This window comes from Carcharhinus amblyrhynchos, unplaced genomic scaffold (genome assembly GCF_965287045.1).
Source record: "Carcharhinus amblyrhynchos unplaced genomic scaffold, sCarAmb.v2.hapA chromosome_334, whole genome shotgun sequence".
NCBI lineage: Eukaryota > Metazoa > Chordata > Chondrichthyes > Carcharhiniformes > Carcharhinidae > Carcharhinus > Carcharhinus amblyrhynchos.
This window is the reverse complement of record NW_027650074.1, coordinates 16,674-41,951: the sequence shown is the minus strand read 5'-3', so window position 1 is coordinate 41,951 and position 25,278 is coordinate 16,674. Positions and strand designations below refer to the sequence as shown.

Below are 25,278 nucleotides of genomic sequence, written 5' to 3'. Positions count from 1 at the left end.
GGTTATATTGGCCTTGGAGGGAGTGCAGAGAATGTTGATATCGGAGATGAGGGGGTTGGACTACAAAGAGAGACTAAATAGACTGGGTCTGTACTCATTAGAGTTTAGAAGGATGAGGGGGGATCTTATAGAGACTTACAAGATAATGAAGGGGATGGATAGGGTAGAGGTGGAGAGATTCTTCCCGCTTAGAAAGGAAAACAGAACTAGGGGGCACAGCCTCAAGATAAGGTGGGGGGACAGTTTAGAACGGAGTTGAGGAGGAACTCCTTCACTCAAAGGGTGGTGAATCTCTGGAATTCTCTGCCCGTTGAAGTGGTGGAGGCTGCCTCACTAAATATATTTAAGTCACGGGTAGATAGATTTCTGATAGACAGGGGGATTAAGGGTTATGGGGAAAAAGCGGGAAAGTGGAACTGATCCACTTCAGATCAGCCATGATCTTATTGAATGGCGGGGCAGGCTCGAAGGGCCAGATGGCCTACTCCTGCTCCTATTTCTTATGTTCTTAGGAGTGTGATGAGGACGTGGAATTTGCTACCACGAAGTTGTTGAGGAGAATAATGTCTGTATTTAAGATAATATTTCTCATACATTCCTCCTGTGACCCCATCTTGAGGCTTGAAAAATTGCTGTGATCCTTCAGTGAGAACGGAGAACAAGGAGGGGGGAGGAAGGAGCTGTGAAGCAAGAATGGGGTTAGAACATTGAACATTACAGCGCAGAACAGGCCCTTCGGCCCACGATGTTGCGCCGACCAATTAAAAAGCAATGACCCTCTAACCTAAACCAATCCCTTTCCATCCATAAACCTATCCACGGATCTCTTAAACGCCCCCAAACTAGGCGCATTTACAACTGCAGCAGGCAGGGCATTCCAGTCCCTCACCACCCTCTGGGTAAAGAACCTACCCCTGACATCCGTCCTATAACTACCCCCCCTTAATTTAAAGCTATGCCCCCTCGTGCTAGCTTTCTCCATCCGAGGAAAAAGGCTATCACTGTCCACCCTATCTAAACCTCTAATCATCTTACATGTTTCAATAAGGTCCCCTCTTAGCCGCCTTCTTTCTAACGAAAACAACCTCAAATCCCTCAGTCTCTCCTCATAGGACCTCCCCTCCATACCAGGCAACATCCTGGTAAACCTCCTCTGCACCCTCTCCAAAGCCTCCACATCCTTCCTATAATGTGGGGACCAGAACTGCACACAATACTCCAAGTGCGGCCGCACCAGAGTTTTGTACAGTTGCAACATGACGCTGCGACTCCTAAATTCAATCCCCCTACCAATAAACGCCAAGACACCGTACACCTTCTTAACAACCTTATCTACTTGATTCCCAACTTTCAGGGATCTATGCACATATACACCTAGATCCCTCTGTTCATCAACACTATTTACACCACTATTGGGTGTGTTTAATCTTCAGACAATTTTGAGAACTTACCTTTGCGCTGGATTGTTTTAGGAGCAGGAATAAGTCTCTAAGATCCGTTAGTTCACACCCAATAAAAAAAACAGGAGTTTAAACAGGCCTCGCAGCTGTCAACACTCAGACACAGCTCCACAGCAGCCGAGCAGGTTGCAACCCCAGAATCAATTTTAGAACATAGAACATTCAACACGACAGCACAAACAGGCCCTGCGAGAACGTTCCGATGAGACAGGGAGGTTTTGGTAGGTCACAGGAACCGTGGTGCACGAAGGTTGTGATGAACCTAGTCAGAAAGAAAGGTGTACAGAAGGTTCAGAGAGCTAGGAGATGTTAAGGATCTAGAGGAGTGTACGGGTTGTAGGAAGGAGCTTAAAAAGGAAATTAGGAGAGCCAGAAGGGGTCATGAGAAGGCCTTGGCGGGTAAGATTAAGGAGAATCCCAAGGCCTTCTATGTGAAGAGTAAAAGGATGAGAAGGGATAGAACCTATAAAAGGTGAAGGGGAAAAGTCTGTGTGGAACCAGAAGAAATGGCAGAGGTGCTTAATGAGTACTTTGCCTTGGTATTCACGGTGGAAAGTGATCTGGGAGGTTGTACTACAGGTTTGCGGCAGACTGAAAAGATTGAGTGTGTGGATGTTAAGAAAGAGAATGTGTTGGAACTTTTAAATTGCATCAAGATAGTTTAGGAGTTGGGAGGTAATGCTGCAACTTTATAAGACCCTTGTCAGACCCCACTTGGAGTACTGTGTGCAGTTCTGGTCGCCTCACTACAGGAAGGATGTGGAAGCTATTGAGAGGGTGCAGAGGAGATTTACAAGGATGTTGCCTGGATTGGGAGGCATGCCTTATGAGGATAGGTTGAGGGAGCTGGGACTCTTCTCCCTGGAGAGATGAAGGTTGAGAGGCGACCTGATAGAGGTTTATAAAATGTTGAGAGGAATAGATAGGGTGGATTCTCGGAGGCTATTTCCCAGGGCTGAAATGGTCGCTACGAGAGGACACAGGTTTAAGGTGCTGGGGAGCAGGTACAGAGGAGATGTCAGGGGTAAGTTTTTCACTCAGAGGGTGGTGAGTGAATGGAATCGGCTGCCGTTGGTGGTGGTGGAGGCGAACGTGCTGGGGTCTTTTCTGGATGAGTATATGGGATCTAATGGGATTGGGGGTTATAGATAGGTCTATGGCTTAGTGGGTATAGATGTGATTGGCGCCACTTGTGGGCTGAAGGGCCTGTTTGTGCTGTTTGTGCTATAAGTCACCAGGACCGGATGGGATGTACCCCAGGATACTGTGGGAGGTGAGGGAAGTGATTGCAGAGCCCCTGGCGATGATCTTTGCGTTGTCAATGGAAATGGGAGAGGTTCCGGAGGATTGGAGGATTGAGGATGTGCTTCCCATTTTCAAGAAAGGGAACAGGGATAGCCCGGGAAATTACTGACCGGTGAGTCTGACCTCAGTGGTTGGTAAGCTGATGGAGAGGATTCTGAGGGACAAGATTTATGAGCATTTAGAGAAGTTTAGAATGATCAGGAATAGTCAGCACGGTTTTGTCAAGGGCAGGTCGTGCCTTACGAACCTAGTTGAGTTCTTTGAAAATGTGACTGAACACATTGACGAAGGAAGAGCGGTGGATGTGGTTTACGTGGACTTCAGCAAGGCATTTGATAAGGTCCCCCATGCAAGACTTCTTGAGAAGGTGAGAGGGCATGGGATCCAAGGGGCTTTGGCCTTGTGGATCCAGAACTGGTTTGCCTGCAGAAGGCAGAGAGTGGTTGTGGGTGGGTCTTTTTCTGCATGGAGGTCAGTCACCAGTGGAGTGCCCCAGGGATCTGTTCTGGGACCCTTGCTGTTTGTCATTTTCATAAATGACCTGGATGAGGAAGTGGAGGGATGGGTTAGTAAGTTTGCCAATGACACGAAGGTTGGTGGTGTTGTGGATAGTCTGGAGAGATGTCAGAAGTTGCAGCGGGACATAGATAGGATGCAAGACTGGGCGGAGAAGTGGCAGATGGACTTCAACGCGGATAAATGTGTAGTGGTCCATTTTGGCAGGACCAATGGGATGAAGGAGTGCAATATCAAGGGTAGGACTCTTAGCAGTGTTGAGGAGCAGAAGGACCTTGGGATCCGGGTCCATAAGACTCTTAAATCGGCCTCACAGGTGGAGGATGTGGTCAAGAAGGTATAGTGTACTGGCCTTCATTAAGCGAGGGATTGAGGTTAGGAGTCGGGAGGTAATGCTGCAACTTTATAAGACCCTCGTCAGTCCCCACTTGGAGTACTGTGCGCAGTCCTGGTCGCCTCACTACAGGATGTGGAGGCTATTGAGAGGGTGCAGAGGAGATTTACAAGGATGTTGCCTGGATTGGGTGACATGCCTTATGAAGATAGGTTGAGGGAGCTGGGACTCTTCTCCCTGGAGAGACGAAGGTTGAGAGGCGACCTGATAGAGGTTTATAAGATGTTGAGAGGAATAGATAGGGTGGATTCTCGGAGGCTATTTCCCAGGGCTGAAATGGTCGCTACGAGAGGACACAGGTTTAAGGTGCTGGGGAGCAGGTACAGAGGAGATGTCAGGGGTAAGTTTTTCACTCAGAGGGTGGTGAGTGAGTGGAATCTGCTGCCGTCAGTGGTGGTAGAGGCGAACTCGCTGGGGTTTTTTGAGAGACTTCTGGATGAGTATATGGGATTTAATGGGATTGAGGGTTATAGATAGGCCTGGTAGGTAGGGATATGATCGATTTTGGGAATCCTGATAGATGAATGATATGGGTGGCACAATGGCCAGCATTGCTTCTTCACAGTGCCAAGGACCTGGGTTCGATTCCCAGCTTGGGTCACTGAGCAGAGTCTGCACCTTCTCCCTGGCTTCCTCTTGAGTGTTCTGATTTCCTCCGACAGTCCCAAAGACATGTTAGTTTGGTGCATTGGCCACACTAAATTTTCCCTCAGTGCACCCAAGCAAGCGCCAGAGTGCAGGAAATAAGGGATTTTCACAGTAACTCCATTGCAGTGTTAATGTAAGCTTACATGTGACACTAATAAATACTTAAAAATAAAAGAGAGCAGGAATAGAGAATTATGCTGATAGATTTGACAGAAGATTGGGAGGAAGCCCAAGTGAAGGATAAACACTGGCACGGACTGGTTATGCCAATAGCCTATTTGTGTGCTGTATATTCTATGTATAAATCTGCTCCTTTATTGTGTCTAAGTTGCACCAAAGAGCCAATATCAGAACATTTTCAGTAATGCAATAGAAGGGATGGTGTTAGAGGGATTTAGAATAACTTGGTACAAAAAGACTAATTGATTAAGATAAAACTAACTCAGTGTGAATACAGTAATGAAAAAGTACCTGGAGTTATAAAAGTACTGTTTTGCATAGAAACACATAACCACTGTTAGAGAATTTAAACATGTATTTTTGAATATTCTGTACACCTTGGCCAACTTTACAACTTTAACCTACACACTGCCCCAGGGCATGGTGGGATACAGCTGAGTAAAAAGAACCACATTCCTTAAACAATACAGCCAGTCAAGGGCCCTCGTATCAGCGTGGGTCTCAGCCGAATGAATAAGGTAATACAGTGAGAAAGGAAGCTTTTGAACACTACAGACTAAAGTATTTGAGGTTGCTGGGAGACAATGGGAAAGAACTTTCCAGATTTGTGAATTGAGGTTGCGAGGGAACAGTGGTCAAGAACCTCCAGGATCTATGTATTTTCATGCTGCCAGGAGGTCAAGGTAAATGATTCATACCAAAATGATTGGCTCATCCGGATAGGTAGGCAGATGAATAGAATTTAGAATAATTTGGGATGCCCCATATTGTTCTCCCACACGTGTGGACCAGGCCCGAGCAACAATAAATTACACCTTCAATCAAAATTACTGCCTCCGGGAGTTCTTTGTATTTGCTGAGCTGTAATTAACAAAGAGGAAACTCTCACATAAAAGCCAGCATAATATATCGGTCTCTGAAAAAGTGCTACAGATGGAGTTGGTTTTGACTAAGTTTATTGCTCAGTGGGTGGTAGATGCTGCCACAGACGGCTCTGACCCCTCAGACAACACAGGCCCATTCAAACAACATGCCAAACTGGTTAACAAATCATTTAACCCCCGTAACATTGTGCGCTTAATTCAAACATGGAGCCTTGGAAAAAAGACAGAGCAGGCACAAGATACAAATGTGAATGATGGCTGGAGATGGACAATATTCATTCCAGAGCTTGTACATATCCCATTGGGAAAACATTCAAAACCATTACCTATTTGCATTAATGCTGATTTATTTTTTAATAGTGCTCAGATTAATTGGGGTACAGTTTACTCACTGAATACATTTCAGTCCATTTGGTGCTCCTGAGATTCAAATTCCTGATCAGAATTTGAATCAGATTGCAAGTGTTTGCTTCAAGGCAGTGGGGTTTTATCTGTTTGGCTGCACTCAGATCATTAAGTTCAGCCATTTCAATTCAAAGCAAGAAATCTGTCTTTGCGCTGTCATCTGGGAAGGAGATCTGGGCCAGGAACCCAGTCATCACACATCACGGGAAGCTGTGTCTGCACCAAAAGCCTGCAGTAAACACCAGGGACTATAATGAGCTGAGGGGGAAAAAAAGCATCAACAATATCTGCCAGCACTCTACCCCAACCCGGAGGCAATGGAGCAGGAGGGGTCAGTATGGCAGGCCAGTTAGACAGGTCACACTCTAACCTGGTGACTGGTTCAGTCCAAAATGGGAAGTGCTGAGGAGCAAGAGAGAGAACCAAACTTAGGAAAAATAAACACAGCAAGTCTGAGAGGTCCTCGTTTGAATCATCGGCTGGGATTTACCAGCAGGAAGTGCTGGGAAATCCTGCCCTAGATCTCTGCGAAAAGAAAAGTTTTCTCAGAACGAGGAGAGAAGAAAATAATCACCTTTCTAGTCTTAAAGGGAACCCAGTTGAGGACATGTTCTCAACAGGGTGCAGCCTGTGTCAAACCATCAGAATGGACACTGTCTCTTTAAAAGAAAGTACTAATTTTCTCTCCAAACACACATTATGTACGACACATGCAAAATACAGACATATTTTCTCTTCAGTGTTCATATTTCTTTGTAGCCGGCGATATCAGCAGGGGTGGGAGGCTTCAGATACTGGAATATGTACAGTTAGTTAGTTCCTTTCAATCTAATCACAGCAACTCACAAACATGGCAGAAATCTGAAAGGCAAAAACAGGAGAAAGAGTTTTTCTTTGATTCTGAAGCTTTTAACATCATAGAACATAGAACATTACAGTGCAGAACAGGCCCTTCGGCCCACGATGTTGCGCTGACCGGTTAAAAAAAAACAATGACCCTCTAACCTAAACCAATCCCTTTTCGTCCATAAACCTATCCATATATATGTATACATCTTCCCGATTTATTCCCCAGGCGATGGGACTCTAACCATCAGTGGCAGACAATAATCTTCAACAGTCAGACGTGAAGTGATAACCATGTGAAACCACTGAGGTGGCACAGTGGTTAGCACTGCTGCCCCTTAATGCCAGGGACCCAGGTTCAATTCCTGGTTTTAATCATAGAACCCTACAGTGCAGAAAGAGGCCCTTTGGCCCATCGAGTCTGCACCGACCACAATCCCACCCAGGCCCTACTCCTATGTCCCGACACATTTTACCCACAAATCCCTCTAACCTAAGCTTCCCAGGACACTAAGGGGCAATTTGTAGCTCGGCCAATCAACCTAACCCGCACATTTTTGGACTGTGGGAGGAAACCGGAGCACCCGGAGGAAACCCACGCAGACACGAGGAGAATGTGCAAACTCCACGCAGAGTCTGCACATTCTCCCTGTATCTGCGTGGGTTTCCTCCGGGTGCTCCGGTTTGCTCCCACAATCTGAAAGAACGTGCTGTTGGGTGGATTGGCCGTGTTAAATTCCCCCTCAGTGTACCCAAACAGGTGCCGGTGAGTCGCGACTCGGGGATTTTCACAGTAGCTCCATTGCAGTGTTAATGTAAGTCTACTTGCGATACTAATCTGTCCTATGAGGAGAGACTGAGGGATTTGGGGTTGTTTTCGTTAGAAAGAAGGCGGCTAAGAGGGGACCTTATTGAAACATATAAGATGATTAGAGGTTTAGATGGGGTGGATAGTGATAGCCTTTTTCCTCGGATGGAGAAAGCTAGCACGAGGGGGCATAGCTTTAAATTAAGGGGGGGTAGTTATAGGACGGATGTCAGGGGTAGGTTCTTTACCCAGAGGGTGGTAAGGGATTGGAATGCCCTGCCTGCTGCAGTTGTGGATGCGCCTAGTTTGGGGGCGTTTAAGAGATCCGTGGATAGGTTTATGGATGGAAAGGGTTTGGTTTAGGTTAGAGGGTCATTGCTTTTTAACTGGTCGGCGCAACATCGTGGGCCGAAGGGCCTGTTCTGCGCTGTAATGTTCTATGTTCTATATAATCAATAAACTTTAAAAAAAAAACACAGAACACTTTTGACTGCGAAATCAGGGTATTATGGGTATGATACTAAATCAACAAACCAGAGAATCTGTATGGATATGTTGTTATGTTGTTAATATGTCATGTTGCAACTGTACAAAACTCTGGTGCGGCCACACTTGGAGTATTGTGTGCAGTTCTGGTCCCCACATTATAGGAAGGATGTGGAGGCATTGGAGAGGGTGCAGAGGAGGTTTACCAGGATGTTGCCTGGTATGGAGGGGAGGTCCTATGAGGAGAGACTGAGGGATTTGAGGTTGTTTTCGTTAGAAAGAAGGCGGCTAAGAGGGGACCTTATTGAAACATATAAGATGATTAGAGGTTTAGATAGGGTGGACAGTGATAGCCTTTTTCCTCGGATGGAGAAAGCTAGCACGAGGGGGCATGGCTTTAAATTAAGGGGTGGTAGTTATAGGACGGATGTCAGGGGTAGGTTCTTTACCCAGAGGGTGGTGAGGGATTGGAATGCCCTGCCTGCTGCAGTTGTAAATGTGCCTAGTTTGGGGGCGTTTAAGAGATCCGTGGGTAGGTTTATGGATGGAAAGGGATTGGTTTAGGTTAGAGGGTCATTGCTTTTTTAATTGGTCGGCGCAACATCGTGGGCCGAAGGGCCTGTTCTGCGCTGTAATGTTCTATGTTCTATAATCCAGCAAAGGGCTCAAATACAGCCATGGGAGTTTTGAGAATTTGTATTTGGTTTTAGAATGCTGGTGTCAGTAAAAATTGCTGTATAAATCCATGGGATTCATTAAAATCCCTTGGGGAAGGCACAGTGGCACAGTAGTTAGCTCTGCTGCCTCACAGCGGCAGGGACCTGGGTTCGATTCCAGCCTTGGGTCACTGTCTGTGCGGAGTCTGCACGTTCTCCCCATATCAGCATGGGTTTCCTCCGGTTTTCTCCCACAGTCCGAAAGATGTGCTGGTTAGGAGCGTTGGCTATGCTAAATTCTCCCTCAGTGTACCCAAACACGTGCCCGAGTGTGATGACTAGGGGAGTTTTACAGTAAATTCATTGCAGTGTTAATGTAAGCCTACCTGTGACACTAAATAAATAAACTTTAAGGTGTGCAAGTTAGGTGGATTGGCCATGGTAAAATTAGTATCCCAAGATGTTACAGGAATAGAGTGCGGGAGAGGGCCTGGGCAAGATAATTGTCAGATCTGATGCAGGCTCAATGGGCTGAATGGCCTCCTTCTGCACTGTAAAGATTTTATGATTCAAATGGGCCTGAATTCACTGGAGTTTGGGAGAACGAGAGGGAATCTCATTGAAAGGTATAAAATTCTGACAGGGCTGAATAAACTGGATATTGTTTTCTCTGGTTGGAGGGTCTAGTACAAGGGTCAGGACACACTTGGGCAATTTATCATATTAAAACATATAGAACATAGAACATTACAGCGCAGAACAGGCCCTTCGGCCCACGATGTTGCGCCGACCAGTTACAAAAACAATGACCCACTAGCCTATACCAATCCCTTTTCGTCCATAAACCTATCCAGAGATCTCTTAAACGCCCCCAAACTAGGCGCATTTACAACTGCAGCAGGCAGGGCATTCCAATCCCTCACCACCCTCTGGGTGAAGAACCTACCCCTGACATCCGTCCTATAACTACCCCCCCTTAATTTAAAGCCATGCCCCCTCGTGCTAGCTTTCTCCATCAGAGGAAAAAGGCTATCACTATCCACCCTATCTAAACCTCTAATCATCTTATATGTTTCAATAAGATCCCCTCTTAGCCGCCTTCTTTCCAGCGAAAACAACCCCAAATCCCTCAGTCTCTCCATTGTTGGGTTGATGCCAATGCTGTAGCTGGACTGGGCCAGTTTGCTTAGGGACATGGCGAAATCTGCAGCACAGTTCTCAGTACTGCCGGGATGTGTCTCATAATCACACAGTGAACCAAACTGGCCAAAGAGTGGTTTCTGGGAGGTTGTGATGTCAGGACAGTGAGATGGATCACACAGCCTTGTCTTTACCGCCCTCATGCTGGCCTCCAACATCACTGACAATGGGAATATTTATAGAGACTCCTTCGAATAATAGTTCTTTAATTTTTCACCATTCGTGGGGAAGTGGCAGGATTTTGACCTAATCCATTGGTTATGTGATTGTTTAACTCTGTCTAGCGCTCACTGTTCAGTATGAGTGTAATCCTGTGTTGCTGCTTCACCAGATTAGCTCCTTGAGTTCATGTATCTGATACCGTTCCTACATTTCTCCTCGAATGAGGATCTTCTGGTTTGATATTGATGCTAGACTGAGGGATATGCCAGGCCACAGGGTTACACATTCTGGCTGAAAATAATTCTGCTACTGGCAAGGCCACAGCCTCTCGTGGATTCAGATAATTTGAACTGTCACATGTATCTATCCACAACTATTAAACACTCATCACCCCAACCCCACACAGTCCCCTCCCTCACGGCGCCCAATCCCACCCCTCTCCCCCACAGCGCCCAATCCCACCCCTCTCCCCCACAGCGCCCAATCCCACCCCTCTCCCCCACAGCGCCCAATCCCACCCCCCCGCTCCCTCACGGCGCCCAATCCCACCCCTCTCCCCCACAGCGCCCAATCCCACCCCTCTCCCCCACAGCGCCCAATCCCACCCCTCTCCCTCACAGCCCCCAATCCTACTTAACCCTTCACACCATTTTCACACCAACATCATGGTTAATTTTAAGTTTCATAATGGGATCAGAGTGGGGAAAGATTTGGGAAACACTGTCCTAGAATCGATCTTGTGGGTTTTGAATTGACTAAACCAGGCTGCTGGATCGTGCTCAGCACACAGAACACGAGGGTTCGTTCTCACCAACTTTACCACAAACACAGAAAAGCACCTTAAGTGCATTTGAAAAGCAGACCCCGGCTGTTGCGGACTAGGCTGTGAGGGAGGGAGGGGGTATCAGGCCACTGATTTACAATTACCCTGGAACAAAAACAGAAAATGCTGAGGAATCTCAGTAGGTCTGACAGCATCTGTGTGTAGAGAATAGAGCCAGTGTTTCAAGTCTGGATGGCCCTTCTTCAGAGTTCTATTCTCTCTCTACAGATGCAGCCAGGCTTACTGAGATTTATCACATTTTCTGTTTTTTGTTGTGCTCACTTAGAGTTCTCGCTAACCTCTTCTCTCCCAGAGTCCCTTACTATGTGACTCTATACATCATACTTTGGCAGTGCTATTCTGCAGACCCATGTTAGGACTGAGTTCTCTGTCCCGTCCTGTCACAGATTTTTAAGTTTAAGTTTATTTATTAATGTCACAAATAGGCTTACATTAACACTGCAATGAAGTTATTGTGAAAATCCCCTAGTCGCTACACCCTGGCGCTTTTTTGGGTACACTGAGGGAGAATTTAGCATGGACGATGCACCTAACCAGCATGTCTTTGGGAGGAAACCGGAGCATCTGAAGAAAGCCCACACAGACATGGGGAGGATGTGCAGACTCTGCACAGACGGTGACTCAAGACGGGAATCGAACCCTGGCACTGGTGCTAACCACTGTGCCACCCAAAGTGGAGTTTTACATCTCACGTTTATCTAATGTAAAAGCTGTCTCGGTCATGGTGTCACTGATAGGAGGTTAATGGAAAAGATTTCTATACCCATCAGTTAATCATCATCATCATCGTCAACTGGGACAAAGATGTCGTGTTCCTCCAGTAGTGAGGCAAAGCTCTTGCTGATCTGAGTACCCATGTACAGGAACGGGACGACCACCACAAACACCTTCACAAGGCCAAAGGAAGTCTGTGGAAGAAAAAAATCACAGAATAAAACACATCCTTGTATAGGTGTCACCCCAATTCTCTAGGTATCAACTCAGTGCAGTTCCACCATGGATAATGTTAATGGCCTACTCAACAGCCAAACTCGATCTCACCTTGAAGCAGGCACAGCCGAGGTGGTAAAATGTGCCTCCACGGATAGCGCACGGAGTCAGGAAGTGGTGGTTCTGGGTCCAGTTCCAGAAACCGGAGTCCAGAAGCTAGCTGACGCTCCAGTAGTGTGGGGGCAGTGCATTGTCAGATGTGCCATCTCTCAGATAAGACCTCACACAGAGGCCTTGTCTGGCCCCTCTGCGAAACAGGGCCATGGGATCTTTACATCCTCAAGAGGAACAGGAAGGTTCTCTCCGGGGTTTATATTCTCTTCACATCCCTCAGACAAACACAGAATCTACACTGCAGAAGGAGGCCATTCGGCCCATCGAGCCTTCACCGACAATCCACCCAGGTCCTATCCCCATATATTTACCCACCTAATTCCCCCTGACACTAACGGGCAATTTACCATGGCTAATTAACCTAACTTAAACGTCATGGGAGGAAACCAGAGCACCCAGGAGAAACCCAAGCAGACACGGGGAGAATGTGCAAACTCCACACAGATAGTGACCCAAGCCAGAATTGAAGCTGGATCCCTGGCACTGAGGCTGCAGTGCTAACCTCTGTGAAACCGTGCTGCCCAGATGGTGGCTATTATCACACAGCCGTTTGTGAGCATCTGACACGCACAAATATTCAGCCAAATTACAACGAAGGAGATTAGGTTTTTTTTTAGTTTATTTATTAGTGTCACAAGTAGGTTTACATTAACACTGCAATGAAGTTACTGTGAAAATCCCCTAGTCGCCACACTCCGGCACCTGTTCGGATACACTGAGGGAGAATTTAATACGGCCAATGCATCTAACCAGCACGTCTTTCAGACTGTGGGAAGGACAGCACCCAGGGGAAACTGACACAGAAAGAACATGGAGAAAGTTGGGAATCAAACCAGGGTTCCTGGTGGTGAGGGAGCAGTGCTACCACTGTGCCACCATTCCCTCACCCCATGCTCTCCCCACACACCCCCCAAACCACATCCCTAGAGTAAACTTCCATAGTTCTATTTTTTCCCAAATAAAGCCTTCTCCTTCCCTGTCTCTCTTTGTCCTTCACTCTCTAATCCAGCCTGGCTCCATTCTTGGTTGTTTTTCCCCATCACTCTTGATATGCTGCTCATATCCTTATTTGTTGAGTCTCTGACTTGGTTTCTCTTCCTGCAAGAAAGCTGATCCAGGAATTCATTTTAACCAAATTCTCATGAGGTTGCGAGACTCCAGTTAGAACAGCTATGGGGGCAATCCTTACAAACATTTTTTTAATAAATTAAATCTGTGCAAAAAAGACTTTATTCAGCCGCTTTCAAGCTATACTAAGGAGTATGTATCAGGCAACATTTTATGTGGGCACTCAGATTCTTTTTTTAAATGTATTTATTAGTGTCACAAGTAACATTGCGGTAAAGTAACTGTGAAAATCCCCTCGTTGCCACACTCCAGCGCCTGTTTGGATACACTGAATGAGAATTTAGTATGGACAATGCATCTAACCAGCATGTCTTTCAGACTGTGGGAGGAAACCGGAGCACCCGGAGGAAACCCACGCAGACAAAGGGAGAACGTGCAGAGTCCACACAGACAGTTACCCCAAGCCGAAACTGAACCTGGCACTGAGGGGCAGCAGTGTTAACCACTCGGTCAAGAGCGTGTGTTAGTAGGGTAGTGAGGGAAAGAAATCTGTGTCTGTTGTAAAATGCACATGTGGCCAGAACTGTGTTGGGTTCCAATCCTTTCAATCCTCAAGCTGAGTTGGAGGAATTTCCAAGATGTGAACATCCCCACCCCCACCTTGGGGTTTTAAGTAGGATGACAGCAAAGACAAAAGGTTCTGAATTGTGTGACGGTTGTGAAATTTGGAATCTGAGTCACAGGTGGAATTATTAGACTTCACCAGGGTAAGAAAGATTAGATTTCCCGGTGTTTACCTTGTGCTAGTGTGGAGACTGTGGACCAATGCTTCCGTATCAAATCACCAAAGTGATTTCAGTATTCAATGCAATTAGTGTGTGTAATACAGGATGATGTCTATATTAACGATGATTTTGCTGGATTATGCAAATACAAAGGGAAGGGAAAAGGATTACAGCAGCATTTTGCAATCTATTTCCAACATAACCCCATTTTCACTCATTATCATTTACTCAAGAGAAATTAGGGACTGACAGCAAAGGCTGGCCTTGCCAGAAATGCCCACACCTCAAGGAGAGAAACTTAATATAGCCCCAGAAACCAGCAAAATCAAAATAAATTAGAGGTAGGTAGCATTGGGTGTCTCGCATTAGTTTAACTCTATTTTAATCTAATATGGATACACTCGCCAGAGAGAGCAGTGGTAATGTCATTTGACTAATCATCCATAGACCACGCTAATGCAGGGTTCAGAACCCACCACAGCAGGAGACTAAATTGGAATTCAATTAAGAAATCTGAAATATAAAGCCAGTCTCAAAAGTCAGGGACTGTGACACCATGAATTATCCTAAAAACTCATCTGGTTCAATAATGCATTACAGAAAGAGGCCATTCAGCCCATCAGGCCTGCACCGACAACAATCCCACCCAGACCCTAGCCCCGTAAACCCACATATTTACCCTGCTAATATCCATAAAGCTGAGGGGTTATTGAACCAATCAACCTAACCTACACATCTTTGCACTGTGGGAAGAAATTGGAGCAACAGGAGGAAACCCGGGCAGACACGAGGAGAATGTGCAGATTTCACACAGTCAGTGACCTGATGCTGGGATCGAGTCCAGGTTCCTGTGAGGCAGCAGTGCTGACCACTGTACCACCCACAAATCTGCCATCCTTACCTGGCCTGGCCTATATGCGACTCCAGACCCACAGCAATGTAGTTGACTTGTAACCACCCTAGTAAGCAATTCCAATCTGGGGCAATTCTGAAAGGCATCAAATGCCAGCCTTGCCAGTAACACATACATCTCATGAAAAAAGAGAAGAAAGCTACAAGAATCAATTTGATTTTACATCATCAAAATAAAATCAGTCACAATTAATTCTAAAGTATTGATAGGACAGCATCACGACACAGCGGTTAGCACTGCTGCCTCACAGCACCAGGGACCCGGGGCAGCACGGTGACACAGTGGTTAGCACTGCTGCCTCACAGCACCAGGGACCCAGGTTCAATTCCAGCCTTGAGTCTGTGTGGAGTTTGCACATTCTCCCCGTGTCGACATGGGTTTCCTCTGGGTGCTCCGGTTTCCTCCAACACTCCAAAGATGTGTGGGTTATGTGGATTGGCCATGTTAAATCGCCTCAATTAGCGGAGTAGATACGTGAGGTCTGGATGGGATTGTTGCCAGTTCAGACTCAATGGGCCAAATGGCCTCCTTCTGCACCGTAGGGATTCTATGATTCTACTGGGTTATAGGAGTTCTATGTGTGTTAAATTGCACATGACTTAAATGCAGTTTTAATGTTGTAGATGTTCAAATTCCTGGAATGCAAAAAGGTAAAATTTCCCATTGCCTGTGTCAGCACAAGGGAATGATAAGGAGAATGAATAGAGACTTCCACAGCTGCTGGCAGCTATCCTTTCAACTCAAGTCCCAATTAAAATAGGCCAGTAACTGACACCACAAACTCTGATCCAACCATTAGGACAAACTCGGGTGGCCGATGATCAGATGGGGTTAAAAAGCTACAGCACATAGGACCCCATGGCGCAGAAGAGGAGTCGCAGAGATGGAAACAGTAGGCTTGGCAAGCAGAGAAGTTACAGCCCACAGTGTGGCAGAACAGAGGAGTCTTCAGAGCAGAACTGAGAGGAGTAAAGTACATCTAACTGTGTCCGATGCTCAGACAGAGAGGTCCAATCAGCTGTCAAGCTGCTGCCTTGGTTTGTTAGGTATAACTTTCTTAATAGGTATAGTGCCAGAAGATTGGAGGATAGCGAATGTTGTCCCATTAACAGAGACTTCCCCGGGAATTATAGACAAGTGAGTCTGACTTCTGTTGTGGGCAAGGTTTTAGAAAAAATTATTAGGGATAGGATTTATAGTTATTTAGAGAGTAATGAATTGATTGGAGATAGTCAGCATGGTTTTGTGGAGGGTAGGTCATGCCTTACTAACCTTATTGAGTTTTTTGAGAAAGTGACCAAAGAGGTGCATGGGGGTAAGGCAGTTGACGTGGTATATATGGACTTTAGTAAGGCGTTTGATAAGGTTCACCATGGAAGGCTTCTGCAGAAAATGCAGATGTATGGGATTGAGGGTGATTTAGTTAATTGGATCAGGAATTGGCTAACAGATAGGAGACAGAGGGTGGTGGTTGATGGTAAGTATTCGTCATGGAGTTCAGTTACGAGTGGTGTCCCTCAGGGATCTGTTTTGGGGCCTCTGCTGTTTGTAATTTTTATAAATGATCTGGATGAGGGTATCGTTGGGTGGATTAGTAAATTTGCTGATGACACCAAAGTCGGAGGTGTGGTAGATAGTGAGGAGGGGTGTCATAGTTTACAGAGAGACTTGGACAAGTTGCAGAGCTGGGCCGAGAGGTGGCGGATGGAGTTCAATGCGGAAAAGTGTGAGGTAATTCACTTTGGCAGGAATAACAGATGTGTAGAGTATAGGGCTAACGGTAGGACTCTGAATAGTGTTGATGAACAGAGGGATCTAGGTGTATGTGTACATAGATCCCTGAAAGTTGGGAATCAAGTAGATAAGGTTGTTAGGAAGGCATACGGTGTCTTGGCGTTTATTGGTAGGGGGATTGAGTTTAGGAGCCGCAGCGTCATGTTGCAACTGTACAAAACTCTGGTGCGGCTGCACTTGGAGTATTGTGTGCAGTTCTGGTCCCCACATTATAGGAAGGATGTGGAGGCATTGGAGAGGGTGCAGAGGAGGTTTACCAGGATGTTGCCTGGTATGGAGGGGAGGTCCTATGAGGAGAGACTGAGGGATTTGAGGTTGTTTTCGTTAGAAAGAAGGCGGCTAAGAGGGGACCTTGTTGAAACATATAAGATGATTAGAGGTTTAGATAGGGTGGACAGTGATAGCCTTTTTCCTCGGATGGAGAAAGCTAGCACGAGGGGGCATAGCTTTAAATTAAGGAGAGGTAGTTATAGGACGGATGTCAGAGGTAGGTTCTTTACCCAGAGGGTGGTGAGGGATTGGAATGCCCTGCCTGCTGCAGTTGTAAATGCGCCTAGTTTGGGGGCGTTTAAGAGATCCGTGGATAGGTTTATGGATGGAAAGGGATTGGTTTAGGTTAGAGGGTCATTGCTTTTTAACTGGTCGGTGCAACATCGTGGGCTGAAGGGCCTGTTCTGCGCTGTAATGTTCTATGTTCTAATAAATGTCCTGTTAGCTCTGCTGCCAATGACCCAGGTTCAATCTGTGTTTTGTGTTACTGTGCAGACTCCACATAGACATTTTCCCCGTATCTGCACGGGTTTTCTCCCACAGTCCGAAAGACGTGCTGGTTAGGGTGCATTGGCCATGCTAAATTGAGGAACTTCTTCACTCAAAGGGTGGTGAATCTCTGGAATTCTCTGCCTGTTGAAGTGGTGGAGGCTGCCTCGCTAAATATTTTTAAGACACGGGTTGATGGGTTTTTGATAAGCGAGGGGATTAAGGGTTATGGGGAGAGGGCGGGAAAGTGGAACTGAGCCACGACAGATCAGCCATGATCTTATTGAATGGCGGGGCAGGCTCGAAGGGCTAGATGGCCTACTCCTGCTCCTATTTCTTATGTTCTTATGTAAATTCTCCCTCAGTGTACCCAAACAGGCGCCAGAGTGTGGCGACCAGGGGATTTTCACAGTAACTTCACTGCACTTGGAGGAAACCCACACAAGCATTGGGAGAACGTACAGACCCCACACAGACAGTGACCCAAGCCAGGAATCGAACACGGCCCCAAGCGCAATGAGGCAGCAGGTAGCAACTATCCACCAATTTCTGTTCAGGGTCCCAGCATCTGTGGGTTTTTTTTTCAGTGGCACAGTGGTTAGCACTGCGGCCTCACAGCGTCAGGGACCCAGGTTCGATTCCGGGCTTGGGTCACTGTCTATACAGAGTCTGCACCTTCTCCTTGTGTTGAGTTTCCTCCAAGTGTTCCGGTTTCCTCCCACGGTCCAGAAGATGTGCTGGTTAGGGTGCATCGACCATGATAAATTCTCCCTCAGTGTACCCGAACAGGCACCGGACTGTGGTGACTGGGGGATTTTTCACAGTAACTTCATTGCAGTGTTAATGTAAGCCTAATTGTGACAATAATAAATAAACTCAAAACTTTAATTTTTCCCCCCCATTCTGGTTTCAGTTGATCGACTGAAGTATCCCTAGATACAGTAAGAAGTCTGACAACACCACATTATGATTATCCCTAGATGTGGAGCCGAGGAGGATGGGCCATGGTCAGTCTGACCCTCAGTCTCAGGGGGCGAATGGCCTTCCCTGCACCGTCCGGATTCCATGATCCGCCCTTCGCCATTGATTGGTGCTTGAAGCTGTCATTCAGCGGCGATTGACCAATAGGAATACTTCCCTGATGACGTTTCCGCCAATCCTACGCGCCATTGGTCAGTTCAGACCGACGTCATGGCTCCCCGGGCCTCTATTGGCTCTGGTGCGCTGTCAATCAGACCAGTCCCTCCCCCGTCCGCCCGCCCGCCAGTCACCCGGATGCGCCGCTCCTCTCACCTTGACGGGTTTGGGTAAAATGGCTCCCGATCTGGTCACCACCACGCTTCTGGCAGAGTGGAGTCCGACTCCGGCGTTAGTTGAGGGATTGAGAAAGCCCCGGATCGCCTCAGTCCGCAGGGCTCTCCGGACACCGAACAGACGCCGCGCAACCGCCGCCATCTTGGCCAGAGGGAGAGAGAGCGCCGGCCGCTGACGTCACAGGTATTTGAAGGGCGCAGCGCCACCTTTGACCCTGGACGCCTGGTTCCCATAGCAACCGGTTACCATGGTGCCGCCATCGACAACACACACTGATGGACTCAGACCAGTTAACCTGCAAAACCCCATTGAAAAACATGGGTTGGGACCTGACTCTGATGTTAAGATTATTTTGTTAGGTGGGCTGGGTTAAGACACAGAATCAGAGAATCCTACAGTGCAGAAAAAGGCCATTCAGCCCATCGAGCCTGTGCTAACAATCCCACCCAGACCCTATCCCGGTAACCTCACATAATAATCCCCCTGACAATAAAGGGTGATTTAGCATGGCCAATCAACTGAAACTGGAATGGGAAAATAAAATGTAAACTTCATTTATTAGCGTCAAGAAGCAGGCTTACATTAACACTGCAATGAAGTTACTGTGAACATCCCCTAGTCGCCACACTCCGGAGCCTGTTCGGGTACACTGAGGGCGAATTTAGCACGGCCAGTGCATCTAACCTGCACATTTTTCGGACTGTGGGAGGAAACCAGAGCACTCGGAGGAAACTCTTGCAGACATGGGGAGAACGTGCAAACTCCACACAGACAGTGACCCAAGCCGGGATTCGAACCCAGGTGTCTGATGCTGTGAGGCAGCAGTGCTAACCATTGTGGCCCCGTGTTCTGACTGAGGGTGACACAGTGCTGCCTCACAGCACCAGTTGAAACAGTCAGATTGGAGAAACCAATGTACGGAGACGGATCAGAATAGCCCATCAAGTCTGTTGCAATTAGTCGTCATGATGTGGATGTGCCGGGGTTGGACTGGGGTAAACACAGTAAAAAGTCTGACAACACCAGGTTTTAGTCCAACTGATTTATTTGATAGTAAACTCACAAGCTTTCGAGGGGACTCCCTCTTCACCTGACGAAGCGGGAGTCCTCTCGAAAGCTTGTGAGTTTACTATCAAATAAATCAGTTGGACTAAAACCTGGTGTTGTCAGACTTTTTACTGCAATTAGTTGTGACAGGGGCAAGGTCAGTTGGACCAGAGAAAAGGGTTTCTGAGCTCAATTCCTGTCACTCATTTTCTCTTCCACCTTCTTCTGTGGGAAAAAGATACAAAAGTCTGAGGTCACGTAACAACCGACTCAAGAACAGCTTCGCCCCTGCTGCTGTCAGACTTTTGAATGGACCTACCTTGCATTAAGTTGATCTTTTCTGCACCCTCGCTATGACTGCAATACTACATTCTGCACTCTCTCCTTTCCTTCTCTATGAACAGTATGCAAGAAACAATACTTTTCACTGTATGTTAATACATGTGACAATAATAAACCAAATTAAATCAAGTCAAATCCACCTTCTTATACTCAGAGCTCTCAGTATCACGTAATTGTCACCAGAATCAGTTTGTATTGTGGGATCCAGAATTGAAGTCAGGAGCAGGATAGGGTGGAGTAAGGTGACATTCCTGACTGCACCACCCACAGTGATTACATTTTCGACTGACTCATCATCTTCAGGGTTACGGCAATTCTCATCTCGATTGCAAAACAACAGCAATAATAATACTAAAAGACTTGCACTGCTGTAGTGCTTTCCACGACTTCAGAGCCTCCCAAAATTCTTTAAACCAGTGAAAACCTATTGAAGTGTGTGGGCACTGTTGTCATGTAGGAACTTTCAGTTCCAGCATTTGTTTTGTCCGTGAAGGGAATTTATTCAAAAATGTTGAAATAAACTTATGTATCCAAATTATATGCACAAAATTAAGTGGGATAAATTGATCTTCTATTTAAGCAAGACATTAAGATGGCCATTTTATCTTCCACCGATCTTGAGGTCGTGTTGAATATGTGAGGGGAGGAGAGGGGATGTTGGGAATGGAGGGGAGGGAGTGATTTCTTTCAAAGAACAAAGAATAACACAGCACAGGAAACAGGCCCATCGCCCCTACAAGCCCACGCCGCCATTTTAACATTCAGCGAGCGCCTTATTCCAATCCTCCTTCTACCTATGACCTTTGTCTACGCCTCTTGGACTCCACAGTAAAGGTGTGCAAATTCATGAGCAACGTTCATGGTTGTGAATACAGGTTATATTGCAGCTCTTTAAGTTAGTAAGCAGGGAGAGAGGTGAGTATCAATTGTCAAATGCATCACATCCTGATCTTTAGAGTGATTTTTAAAAACATTCTTTCATGGGACATGGGTGTCGCATTCATTGCCCATCCCTAACTGCTCTTGAAGGCGCATTTAACAGTTAATCACGTTGTTGTGCATCTGGAGTCTCATGTAGGCCAGACCAAGTAAGAACAGCAGATCTCATAGAATCTCTAATGCCAAAGGACACATATCATGTCTGCACCAACTCTCTGACAGAGCATCTTACCCAGGCCCTATCCTCGTAACACCATATATTTACCCCTCTAATTCTCATAACCTATGACCTTGACAGAAATCTTTGTATCCTCATTGGCTACAGGTGAAGTTCCAGAGGACTGGAGAGTAGCCAATGTTGTTCTGTTGTTTAAGATGGGCAGCAGGGATAATCCAGGAAATTATAGACCGATGAGCCTTACATCAGTGGTAGGGAAATTATTAGAAAAGATTCTTGATATAAATGATTTGGAAGAAATAAATTATTTGGAAGAAAATATAACTGGTCTGATTAGTGAGTTCACAGACAACACAAAAATTGGTGGAGTTGCGGATAGCGAAAAGGATTGTCAGAGGGTACAGCAAAATATAGGCCGGTTAGAGACTTGGGTGGAGAAATGGCAGATGGAGTTTAATCCGGACAAATGTGAGATAATGCATTTTGGAAGGTCCAATGCATGTAGGAATTATACAGTAAATGGTAGAACCCTTAGGTAGTGTTGAAAGGCAGAGGGATCTGGGCGTACAAGTTCGCCAATCACTGAAAGTGGCAACACAGATGGATAAGGTAGTTAAGAAAACATCCAGCAAGCTTGCCTTCATCAGTTGGGGCATTGAGTATAAAAATTGGCAGCTGTACCGAACAGTAATTAGACTCATTTGGAATATTGTGTATAATTCTGATCGCCACACTACCAGAAGGATGTGGATGCTTTGGAGAGGATACAGAAGAGATTTACCAGGATGGTGCCTGATCTGGAGGATATTAGCTATGAAGAGAGATTGGATAAACTTGGTTTGTTCTCACTGGAACGACTGAGGTTGAGGGGCGACGTGATAAAGGTTTACAAGATTATGAGGTGCATGGACAGAGTGGATAGTCAGATGCTTTTTCCTAGGGTAGAAAAGTCAAGTACTAGGCGACAAAGGATTAAGATGCATGGGGAAATGTTTAGAGGAGATGTGCGAGGCAAGGCATTTACACAGAGGGTGGTGAGTGTCTGCAACGCACTGTCCGGGGAAGTGGTGGGAGCGTATTTAAGGTGCATCTAGACAAATACATGAATAGGATAGGATGGAAGGATACAAACTCTGTAAGTGCATATGATTTTAGTTTCGGCACGTATCATGATCAGCGCAGGGTTGGAGGGCCGAAGGACCTGCTCCTGTTCTTTTCTCTTTGTTCTTTATACATCTTTGGATACCAAGGGGCAATTTAGCATGGCCAGTCAACCTAATCTGCACATCTTTGGACTGGGGGAGGAAAACTGAGCACCCGGAGGAAAGACATGCAGACATGGGAGAGAACGTGCAAACTCCACACAGACAGTAGCCCAAGGCTGGAAATGAACCCAGGCCCCTGGCACTGAGGGGCAGTAGTGCCAGAGATGCTATGCCGTTATGCTGCCCCAGAATTTCCTTCCCTGAATGACATTCGTGACCCAGATGGGTTTTTACAACAATCAACAATGGTTTCATTGTCATCATTAGATTTTTTTAATTCCAGATTTTTTTTCACTGAATTCAGATGTTACCATCTGCTGTGGCGGGATTTGAACCTGCGTCCCCAGAACATTACCCTGGGTCTCTGGATTATCAGCCCATTGACAATAACACTACATCGCTTCCTCCTCTATTAATATTAGCATCATTGATTTGCACAGTGCAGAAACAAGCCATTCGGCCCACAGTGCCTGTACTAGCCCTTTGAAAGAGCTATCTAATTAATCCCATTCCATTTCAATCAGGTTTTCTCTCAGTATTTTCATTGACTGCTCGATCTTTCTTGATAGTTGCATCACCCTGTTGAATCGGTACTATCCTTGTGAATCTGTTCTGCTCTTTTCCCAATACTGTAATATCCTTTTTAAAATTAAACATAATTCTGTCATCTTCAGCTTCTCAGAATGCACATTCATCAAACTCTACACATAGTAATCAAATCTAAACCTGAGTACTGGAGGAGTGCTGCACTGTTGGAGGGACATTACTGAGGGAGCAGCGCACTGCCTGAGGGACAGTATTGAGGGTGTGTTAAACTATCAGAGGTGCCATGTTCTGGAGGAGATGTTATGAGGTGGATGTAAAAGATCCCATTACATATTGAAAGAAGAGCAGGGAGTTCTCCTTGTGTCTGCACTAAAAAAAACCCCAAAATATCCCCAGAAAACAGTTTCCATTTGTAGGTCCTTGCTCTGAGAAAATCGGCTGTCAGATTTCTGATAAAGTTTACTTATTAGTGTTACCAGTAGGTTTACATTAACACTGCGATAAAATTATTGTGAAAATCCCCTAGTTGCCACACTCCGGCGCTTGTCGGGTACATTGAGGGAGAATTTAGCATGACCGATGCACCTAACCAGCACGTCTTTCAGAGCAGCCACAGGAAGCCCACACAGACATGGGGAGAACGCAGGTCCGTGGTGCTGTGAGGCAGCAGTGCCGTCATGCTGCCATTACAAGATAGACTGCATTTCAAAAGTTCTTCATGAGCTGTGAAAATCTTTGAGACAAAAAAGATAAGCTTGCTTTTAAATAGTGCCCTGTATAGTCCCTGGACATCCCAAACTGCTTTTCAAACTGTAGTCAGTCTTCTAATGTAGGCATGTGACAACCAATTTGTGCTCAGAAAGATCCCACAGCCATGAGCTCATGAGTAGATAACCCTGCTTTTCGGTGCTGTCTGGTGATTAATTGGTGGCCAGGTCACCAGAGAAAATTCCTCTTCAGGTAGGGCCAGGGGACCTTCTACACCCCTCCGAAATAGCCGATTGTGCCTCGGTTTAAAGTCCCATCCAACAGCACAATGCTGAATCAGTACGTGCTCAGGATTCTGGAGTGGGGTTTGCAAGCACAAAGAGACTAACTGGACATTCATTTTAATTCTGTGAGTGAAATTTGTGCAGAATTAATACAGTAAGTACTAATGTTAAGAATTAATACAATTAATACAAAGTTATGAGAGATATAGAGAGGGTAGATAGGAAGAAACTTTTCCCCTTAGTAGTTCCCCTTAGGAGTTGATAACCAGGAGGCGGAGATTTAGGGTAAGGAGCAGGAGATTTCAATGGGATTTGAGGAAAAGCATGTTTTTACCCAGAGGGTGGTGGGAGCTCCCTGTCTGAAAGGGTGTTAGAGGCGGAAACCCTCACAACATTTAAGAAGCCTTTAGATGAACACTTGAAATGCCAAGGCACACAAGGCTATGGACCAAGTGCTGGAAATTGGGATGAAAATTGATAGATGTCTGATGGTGGGTGCAGACACAATGCCAAAGGGCCTTTTTCTATGCTGAAAATTCAATGACTGTAGTCCAAAGATGTTCAGGTTAGGTGAACTGGTCATGCTAAGTTGCTCTATAGTGTCCAAAAATGTGCAGGTTAGGTGGATTGGTTATGCTAAATTCCCTCTTAGTATCCAAAGATGTGCAGGTTAGGCCTCTTTTAGAGCAAACCAAATAAACCAACTCAAATTAACTCCGGGATAAACTGAAAGGGGCAGCTCCTCAAAAGGAGGTGGAACAGCCCGAACAGAACACAAGTACAAAGGAAACTTAAAACACCAAATCAAAATGTGATTATTGGGGGGTATAATGCACCCCAGCCCCTGCGGTGCCCAAAGGGCGCGGAAGGCATCAACTGTGCCCATGGACACCGCATGCTCCCTCTCCAGGGACACCTGGCCGCGAACGTAGCCGCAGTAGAGGGACAGTCAGGATGGACAACCTTGTCGATCGCTCGCCGCCTGCAACTGTTAATGGCGAGTTTCGCCAGGCCCAGGAGCAGGTTGTGCAGGTTAGGTGGTTTGGCCACACTAAATTGTCCTTTAGTGTCCAAAAATGTGCAGATTAGGTGGATTGGTCATTCTAAATTGCCTCTTGGTGACCAAAGATGTACAGGTTAGGGGGATTGGCCATGCTAAATTATCCTTTTAGTGTCTAAAGATGTTTATGTTAGATGGATTAGTAGGATAAATGTGTGGGGTTACAGGGATAGAAGTGGCCTCCGTCTGCAATGTAGGGATTCTATGAACAGCATCAGTGACTCTGGCTAAGGCTTGGAAAGCCTTAAAGATTAAAGATTGGTCTTAAAGCCTTATTAAAGCCTTAAAGATTAAAGATTGGTCAGTGCCAGGTGCCATCTATAGGTGGCAGTGCCTGTGGAGTTTTGGAGTCTTTGCCAGCCTCAGCAGCTGATCTTG

General features: G+C 46.1%; 1 protein-coding gene across 1 annotated transcript; it reads right to left on the bottom strand.

Moving 5' to 3' along the window:
- Positions 1 to 4,840: 4,840 nt before the first annotated feature.
- On the bottom strand, positions 4,841 to 18,710 carry LOC145339121 (essential MCU regulator, mitochondrial-like). The gene is made up of 3 exons (XM_080183567.1): positions 18,511 to 18,710; positions 11,558 to 11,702; positions 4,841 to 6,653 (listed from the first exon to the last, which is right to left on the bottom strand). The coding sequence occupies exons 1-2, from the start codon at positions 18,670 to 18,672 to the stop codon at positions 11,565 to 11,567; spliced, it is 300 nt and encodes a 99-aa protein (XP_080039693.1). The 5' UTR covers positions 18,673 to 18,710; the 3' UTR covers positions 4,841 to 6,653; positions 11,558 to 11,564.
- Positions 18,711 to 25,278: the final 6,568 nt, after the last annotated feature.

Bases quoted from the DNA above. Each gene is read 5' to 3' on its own strand.
- LOC145339121 (XM_080183567.1), bottom strand. From the start codon at position 18,672: ATGGCGGCGGTTGCGCGGCGTCTGTTCGGTGTCCGGAGAGCCCTGCGG. The intron at 11,703-18,510 runs GTGAGAGGAGCG...TTTCTTCCACAG, and splicing joins TTTTACCCAAACCCGTCAAG to ACTTCCTTTGGCCTTGTGAA.